This window comes from Gossypium raimondii, chromosome 3 (assembly GCF_025698545.1).
Source record: "Gossypium raimondii isolate GPD5lz chromosome 3, ASM2569854v1, whole genome shotgun sequence".
NCBI classification, from domain to species: domain Eukaryota; kingdom Viridiplantae; phylum Streptophyta; class Magnoliopsida; order Malvales; family Malvaceae; genus Gossypium; species Gossypium raimondii.
The window spans coordinates 27,399,964-27,409,136 of NC_068567.1; the positions used below are offsets into that span (position 1 = coordinate 27,399,964).

Genomic DNA, 9,173 nt, shown 5'->3' on the forward strand with positions numbered 1-9,173 from the left:
CTGTGAGCTTAAACAACTTCTGGAAGAGTACAAAAAATGTTTGGTGATACGAGGGATCACCAAGACTCTCAATGCGAACAAGCAAATGAGAGTATGATTGATCTCTCGCCTATTGTGAAATGCCATTGGTGTGGTTCAAAAGATCATGAGAGTTTCCAATGTCTAATTCACTATCCACTCAGTGATGAAAGCTGCAAAAAAGAATGTATGTATGACATCAAGCCTATTGAGGAACCTTCTTTTAGTGCTATCATTGACGATGATAATATGAATGAGTAAAAAAATTCGAGTGACTTTGCTTGTGAAGATAGTAAGTGTGATTTTGTGCCTATTATTGAGTCTAGATCTAGCATTGCACATTGTTCCAAATTTTATGTCAAAGAAGTTGATAGTAATAGTGAGAAATGTGATGATATTGATAATGTGCCTTGTGAATCAGAAAAAGTTAATAGTGAGAACCATTTCTTAGAGCCTATGAATTTGGACGAGTTAGACCTTTATTTTCCTCCTAAAGAGTTGTATTATGATGAATTCAATATTCAAAATTTTTGTGAGGGGTTAAAGGGAAGTAAAGATGATTCATGTAAAAAAATAAGAGAAAAGAGATCTTAAGCAATAAAAGTCAATTTGATGGTCCAACTTTAGTGAGTGAAAATTCTTACGAGGTAAAATTAGAGAGGTCAATTCACATTGAAAAATAAAATACAAAGAAATAAAGAACTTATACAAATGAGAAGAATGATTATGTTTTCACTAACCTTAACTTGAATTTGTGTAGTGGACTTGTTTCTTTCTTTTAAGAATTTGTTGATCCTCTGAGAGGGGCCCAGTTAAACCATTCCACTTATGATAAAGATTCTTTCTTGTTCGACCAAAGACAAGATTCAAGGAAAGGGGGAATGATACATGCACGGATGAGTGAAATTTATGAAATTCAATTCACCAAAACTGTGAATTTTCAAGTTTGGAAAATCAGTTGACTTGAGATGACTTTTTGGATGGGATCCAAGCATTTTTGGATTGAGATGCCTTCATAGAGTTTGAATATTTACCTCTTAACTTCGACACTCACTTTAAATCATTCAATTTCGAGTTCGGAAGCTCAAGTTATAATAGTTTTAGTGAAAACTACGCGAGTAAAATTTCTGAACAGGATTATTACGGGAAATTACGAGTTTCGAGTTTTACTTCGAGTTTAAATCATATTGGATTCAAGTTTAATGCTTAATTTTAATTATATATAAGTCTGATATTGTATCTATTAACTTTTATTATTTTATTATTTACTTATTCTAATTTTAGGATACATTTAAGTATTTTAAATTATTTAGGAGTTTAATGTTTCTTAGTCAACAAGAAAGTTTAGTTCTACTAGTTTAGATTAAATAAAGTTTCATTATATTAGAGAGTTTTATTTGAATTTACTTAGCTAGCCTACATAAAGGTCTCATCATTATTCATTAAAGGCATTGCTTCATTCATTAATAAAATTTTCAACTCTTAAAGTTAATTTCTTTCGCACAAGATTGCTTTCTTGTAATTTTTAAAAGTTTTTTTCTTTTCAATTTTCTTCAAAGAGTCGTGAGAATCCATTTTTCATGCTTTAATTTGTCAGGAATTATTTCTTGGAGGATTGATTAGAGCCATTAATTGAATTTGTTGGAGGTTTATATCTAGGGGTGAGCAAAATCCGATTCGATTCGAAAAACTTGATAAAAAATCTAATTTTTGAATTAAATAGTTCAAGTTATTTGAGTTAATCAAGTTATTCAGATCAACTCGAATAAAAAATAAAGTTTTTCAGTTTAACTCGAATATGAATTACACAATTCGAGTTATTCGAAGATTTTAATAAGAAAATGCAAAGCTACGTCGTTTTGATAAATGTTTACTTTTCTAAAGTTAAAAGTCAAAACCATTAAGTTAAAAGGCAAAATTACGTTGTTTTGATAAATGTTTACTCGTTAAGTTAAGATGCAAAAGCATTATATTGTTTATGTAGTTAAATAATCTTGTATTTCGTCTACTAATTAAATAATCGGTTCATATAAATGCAACATTGAGTATAAATAATAGAATTCAGTAACTCAATTTGACTTGATTCGAAATTTTTTGACTCGATTCAATTTAATTCGAAAAAAATTCAAATTGAGTTCAGTTGTTAAAATAGGATTTGTCAAGTCAACTAACTCAAAATTTTTTGACTCGATTCAACTCAATTCAATCGAATACTCACCCCTATTTATATCTCAAAGAGTTCAGTTAGACAGCTATCTTCTATTCATATCCATTGGTTTATTCAATTCATCTTCCACATTTTAACTTTTGTTTTCTTTATTATCGAATACTCACCCCTATTTATATCTCAAAGAGTTGAATTTTACAATTCAAATAAATCAAAAACAGATTGTTGTAGATACTCTTCCTGTCCCTATCAATTTTAAAAATGAGCAAATTGATCTTTCTCATTTTAGGACCTAAATAAGTTAATTAACGATTCTAGTTTATTATCTTTGAAGTATCTTATTTATTTATTTTCTTATTTTGTTTTGAAAAAGTTTTCAAATATACATATGGTTTCAAATTTATGTGCTCTAACATAGGATTAGTTATATTGTAACAAGATTTTAATTTGACATGTTTAAATTTTTAATTTAACTCGAACAATTTCTCTTGATTTGACTCAATTCAATTTCATTTCACTCAACTAGATTTGTGAAAATCTCAAATCGAGTTAGGATGATAAAATATAACTCGCTAATTTGATTAACTTAAAGCTTTTTTACTCAATTCGGTTGAACACTTATCCATATTTTAACTAACTCAACTAAATATTTTTAAGTGTAGATATATCACGAGAAGGATTGCAAAATTCTAAATTTAATATTAATTTCATAAGATTTGTTATTATTAATAAATTATAAGTAAAATTTTAGTTTTATTAAGAGTTTTTTTTCCGTAGAAAGTATACTTGACCTTAGCGAAAACAATAAAATTAGACAATACTATTGAAGATATATCTATGCATTGTAAAATCTCCTTAACTGAATTTGGAGGATATTCAACACTATTCAAGTTTTATTAAAATTTTTAATCAATACATTTACTTAATAATAAATAAAAATTAATATTTGCTACATAACTTTTATATAAATAAATGCATTAATTTCATATAAATAAATATAGATTAGTAATGACCTTTTGTTTTCATAAAATTTATTTTATATTAAAATTAAAAACAATAAATTAATAAACCATATAAAACAAGTATTCACATATAGCATATATGGAAATAAATATGATAACATAAAAAAATAATATGTATATAAAAATACATGAATTATTTATAAAATAATTACAAAATATGTTAAGAGACTAAAATACAATATTAAAAAACATTACATCAAAAAGAAACTATTAAAAACCATTAATTATTTTTTATTTAATGAAATAATATAATAAAAAATTTAGAACTCAATCCGGTAGTAAATCCAACAATAATAATAGCACCCTTTATTACATATTTTATTTTCCTTGTGATAGGAAGCAAAAGAAAAAGAAGATAATGGAAGTAGCTGTCGGTAAGACCCTTTGGTTGGGTTTAAACCCCAAGGTAAATTGACTTCCTAATTGTTTTTTTTCTCATGATTTTATGCATTTCATTCCCAAATTCAACTCATTCTTCAAATTATCCACTTAGTTTTCTCTCCACTTTATTTTCATGTGGAAAAGTAATGCTCTTTTTCTGCTTGTTTAAATACCAAGACATCTGGGTCAGATTTTTTAAGTCGCTAATGGAGTTAACCGCCTTCATTTTGTTTTTGTTTGCCATTAAGATTGTTAGAGGATAATTTTCCTTTTTTATTATAAATCGGCAAAGTCATTTTTTGGTTTAAGCCTTTTTACATACAACTGGCGTGCAACATCAACGACATCATTTGTTTATTAGAGGGAAATTATAGTGTTAGAGAAATGGAATTAAGCTTTTAGTTAGTTAGAGAAAGAGCGTTAATTCAAGCTGCTGCTCTTGATAATCAGTTCTTTGTGGATATCTAGTGTGAAGGAGAATATATATATATATATTGATAAATTTACCTTTAGCTCTGTTTTTAGCCTTCTAGTTGTGCTCTTTGCCTTTTTTTAAGAAGCAGGAAAATTATCTTTTTAAAACAAAATCCCCCTGAAATATTCTGATTCTCATTTCATCCATTGTTATCAACTATGCTTTTTCCTATGTTTTTCCGACTATTCATTTTCCTTGAAGTACTAATGTCTGTTTCCTCTTATTGACGTACACAGGTAACAGATAGGATCCTTTAATAGCCCTCCAAATACATAGAAATCTTGAAAAAAATTGAAGCTATCCATATCCAATAGTCACCCGAGTCCGTGTAACATATGCCATTAATGCATCAATGAAATTCCAATCTCAAAGCAAATTGAATACAAAACATTAATCTTATGGATTCCCCTATTACCATTTTTTCTTTCTTTTGCAGATTATTAGCTGTAAACAAGAAAAGGGTATCTTTGTTTCTAATACTTTTTGCAGGAGAGCATGTTTTCCTCCTAGAATAAGATATAGGACTCTAAAGTTTCATGGAAGGTACTCTCTTTTCACTGCTTAAGTTTAATCTAATTTAAACGCTATTTGGTAATCCCAAAATATTTCCTCTTAAGGAATTGTATTTCTTTGCCTCATATTAAATTTGACTATACTCAAAACTGACTGATTTGTGTCAGGGAAAAACATGTTCTTATGTTTTGTATTTAAAGTTCTTAGAGACTCTGAATGTAGTACCTTCTTAGGATCATCTATTACGGGATTTTCCCATTGTATTGTTAAAAAAAAAAAAAAAGAAGAAGACAGTTCTTCTAAGTGTTTGTAATTAATTTGTATATGTCCTAAGAAAACTTCATATATAGAGATTGTGACTTGAGCATGTTATGCTTGATGCTGCTGTTTATCTCATAGTCCCGGTTCTTCAGAGTTGGACCGAACAGGCCAGGGTCCCGGTCCAAAATAAGGGACTGGACTGGTTGACCCGCAAACTGTTTGAACTGGTTTTCTTTATTTTTTAAATATTTTAAATATTTAAAAATTTATTTAATTGAACCTGACAAACCGGTCGGACTGGTTTGACCACCGGTCTGCTTCTGAAAACTTTCATAGCTTCATATGCTTGCTTTACAACCTCTTCAAAGGGCTTTGTCTTTCAACATGTTTTAAGTTATGGTTAAGTCCATTTATTTTCTTTTGGAATTCTCGTGGTCGACTCCACTTCGAATGGTAACTGACATATTATCCTTTTGTAAAATTCGGTATTGCTTTTCTTTCAGGAAAAGACATGAATATCTTCGTACAGCACATGCTATATCATCAGGTGCAAAATTTTATAAGATCTCTTTCTAGTCTTAATAACTTTTCTCTTTGCCCCCTTTTATGTACTTTTTAGTTCTATTTTATATATTGCCATTTATTTAACTTGGTTAGATGTGGAAGATGTTGGAGTTTCTTCCCAGTTTGAAGACTTCACTGTTACCCCTTGTAGTACTGAAGAGTGCCGAAAGCTAAAGGTATAAAATATTTTTGGGTAATATGTAGACATGTATACGGGCTGTGTTAAACCTCCCCACGATTTTTTTTTCTTGCCAAGATTCATTTTTGGCCCAGCCAGACCCTTAGGTTTGAAATTCTGTTTATTAATACTAAAAAAAAAAAAAAAAATCCTATTTATATATTTTTAAAATTCAATAAAATTTTAATTATTAAATTGTAATATAGGTTAGGTTGGGCATACCCAATTTACAAAAGAACTTGTCTAAGGGCTGGCCCTTGGAGAAGTCTATTCAATAGAAGTTTCATGTTGGAAGTGAAACATACGAATCATGCAAATAGGTGGCCTTTTTTTTTGGATAATGATAACTATGCTGAATTTTGAGACAATTGGTATGGTTGTGAATATTAAGCTAAATTATTGCGTAACTTTCTTCAACCAGATAAGAGTCGAGGTATCAGGAGCCAAAACTCGAGCAATTTTTAATGAAGTATTTGACAAGATGGTTGCTGATGCCCAGCCAATCCCTGGCTTTAGAAGAGTAAAAGGAGGTACTATTTTATTTCTAGTGGATAAGTACTTTTTCTTGGTTTTCTGAATGTATCTTCATGTTACTGGAGGGTCCTTTACCAGCGTTCATTAGACATTAGATTGTCTTTTAACATGAAAGAGCCAATTGTAACCTCTCCCCCCCCCCTCTCTCTCTCTCTCTATATATATATATATATATATATATATATATATATCATTGTTCTTCTCCACCCTGGTCAAATACATTCATGATTCATCAATAGTAGCATCTCTTTTTCTCTTTCTTGCACTAGCTATTATTTTCCTAGAGAAAGATTAGCTAGAGAGCAATCATCTTATCACTGTATCATGGAACTTCCTTTTCATTCCCTACCTGCCATTTAGGATTCAAGTAGCATCTCGACAAGTTAAGAAAAATGAGTATCATGTTAATAAGGCATCTGAGTAGCACCCATTTCTTGAGAGGAAAGCACTTTCTAGTTGGATTTTTATTCATCAAAATACTGCAAATATGTCTCAACCCTTGGGTTGACCCTTTCTTTACCTATTACTTGTACTACAGAAAATCGTACATACAAATTTTAATATATTGATAATTTTTGTTATATAGATTTCGAGATATTCATGGCGTATCATGTTTTAGTTATTTTTTTCCATCTGGCAATTGTGTTGCATCGAATGTTGCTAGTTCTGCGAATCCATAGGGAAGAATTATATGGTTCTTTATGAGAATGGAAATGGCTTGCTAAGTTGAGACACAACCATAGAAGATATACTCAAGAATTGAAAATAAAGTTATACTTATCGTGCTGAAACTTGGATTGGCCTTTCATTTCTTATGTCAGTAAGTGTGGGATGTGTTTATGTGTCCAATACAGGAATCTTCAACTCTTTCTAGTTTTTTCATGTTGAGAGGTTATATTCCTATGCCTATGTCTGAAAATGTGTTGGACATGAGTGTTCGGACATAGGTAGTTCAAAAAAAATGAAGAGGCAGTTGCAGTCGACTTATTTTCTTGATACCTTTTCATCTTCTTAGTAATTTGCTGATGTTTTCTTTGACCACTTAATTGGTTGATTTGTCTCGCAACGACACTTTTGGGGCTGACAGGAAAAACACCAAATGTAAGTTTTGATTATCTAATGACTTACTGCCTTCAATCACTTCATTTTAATCATGTGATGCTGCGTTTAAAAGGCTTTAGATTCTTCATACCATGCCCATGAATGATATTTGTGAAACCCTGTAACTATGTAAAGACATAAATGTCAATGCTCTGGGATTTGGTTTAAGTGTCAGACACTATGTTGCTTTGATTCTTCATTTTTCTTGAAGTATCTATGTTCAACACTTGTGTTCGATGCATATTCGGCTATATGGGGATATGATCCTTGAAAGACCCCCCCAATACATTGAAAATTTTGAAAAAATTGAACGTACCCGTGTCAAACACATACCCTTATCTGACCTCACACCTAGTTCAACTAACATAGGTCGGATACAGGTATGTCTCCAACACTGGTATTTTCATTTTTTTTTTCTGTCTTTAATGTATTTGGAGGGTCTTTACTCCTTGGAGCATAATATCCTCATACCCATGTTCAAATATATGTTGGATACAGATATTTCAGGAAAGCAAAGTGTAGGAGCAAAACAAGAATTCTCTCTCTTGTCTATAATATTTTAAATTGTCTGGCAGATACCTAGAGAGATTTTGTTAGAAGTCCTCGGAGCTTCAAAAGTTTACAAGCAAGTAATCACTAGAGTAATTAACTCCACTGTAGCTGAATATGTTGAAAAGGTAAGCAATGTGTTAGATAGTATTTTCTCGGTTATTGTTCTCGTGCATCACCTCACGTTTATAAAGTTCATCACACTGGTATAATTGTTATTGGTTTGAGTTTGTCTCTTGATGGTAACTTAAATCCCATGCCTAAGTTACTCATGTTGGATGCAGATTCATGTCTAACATGAGTATGTCAATTATTTCTAAGTTTTTTCATTTATTGAGAGACTTTGGAGAGTCATATCTCCATACCTATATCCGGATAGGTCAGGCATGGATGTTGGGCCTGGGTAATTCAAGAAAAACAAAGAGTCGAAGCAACATAGTCCTATGTTACTTGAGCTCTTTCATTTTTCCTAAGGTACCTGTATTTGACACATACTTGGATACAGGGTACAATGATCCTTAAAATTTATGAAAAATAATTGATTGAGTATACCGATCTTGAACACCAACTTCTGTACCATTATATTCAACATCAATGGAATCATGCGTGTCCTTTGTAAACATTTTACATATTTACAATGGATCATATGACATCCTCTATGAATGGCCTCCCAACTTAATCTTATGATCATTTTATATGTTGCAGGAAAGCCTCTCAGTTGGTAAAGATTTAAGAGTAGAACAAAGTATTGAAGATCTTGAAGAGATATTTGAACCTGATGAAATTTTTAGCTTTGATGCTGTCATTCAACTTCAACAATCAAATTGAGCAATGCCTACTTTTGGTTGAACTTTTGAAGCCTACATCCCTAATCAGGATACATGAAACATGCAATTCGGCTCGGTTATTGCCAACTCGAGTTCAAGCATTGAGCGAATCAAATTTGTGTATCCCAATATTTAACTTGAGTAGCTTTTGAACTTAGGGTCTGTTTGATTACCAGTAAAATGTTTTCCGTAAAATGATTTCTGAAAAATGTTTTACTTTTCTGTAAAATAATTTACTGGAAAATATTTTCTGGTGTTTGATTGAATCTGTATAAAATATTTTCTGCTATTTGGCGATTCCTAAAATATTTTTGAAAAGTTGTTTTACATATATTAATATATATTAATAAATTTTATATTTTAAATTATTTTTACATATATTGCAATGATTTATTTATAATAATACTCAATTATTAAGCTACAATATTAACCGTTATAAATTGAAAAAAAACTAATATCAAATAAATTATTTGTAATTGTGTTAAAAAAAGTATTGAATAATTAAAAAAATAAGTTACTGAAAAATCGATAAACAGAAGCAGTTTTCTACCGAAAATGAAGGAAGAAATGAATGAGGCGATAG

General features: G+C 30.4%; 1 protein-coding gene across 1 annotated transcript; it reads left to right on the forward strand.

Moving 5' to 3' along the window:
- Nucleotides 1–3,479: 3,479 nt before the first annotated feature.
- On the forward strand, nucleotides 3,480–8,836 carry LOC105793968 (uncharacterized). Its single transcript, XM_012622895.2, has 8 exons — nucleotides 3,480–3,613; nucleotides 4,500–4,606; nucleotides 5,341–5,384; nucleotides 5,495–5,577; nucleotides 6,001–6,109; nucleotides 7,201–7,214; nucleotides 7,790–7,891; nucleotides 8,469–8,836. The coding sequence occupies exons 1-8, from the start codon at nucleotides 3,566–3,568 to the stop codon at nucleotides 8,589–8,591; spliced, it is 630 nt and encodes a 209-aa protein (XP_012478349.1). The 5' UTR covers nucleotides 3,480–3,565; the 3' UTR covers nucleotides 8,592–8,836.
- Nucleotides 8,837–9,173: the final 337 nt, after the last annotated feature.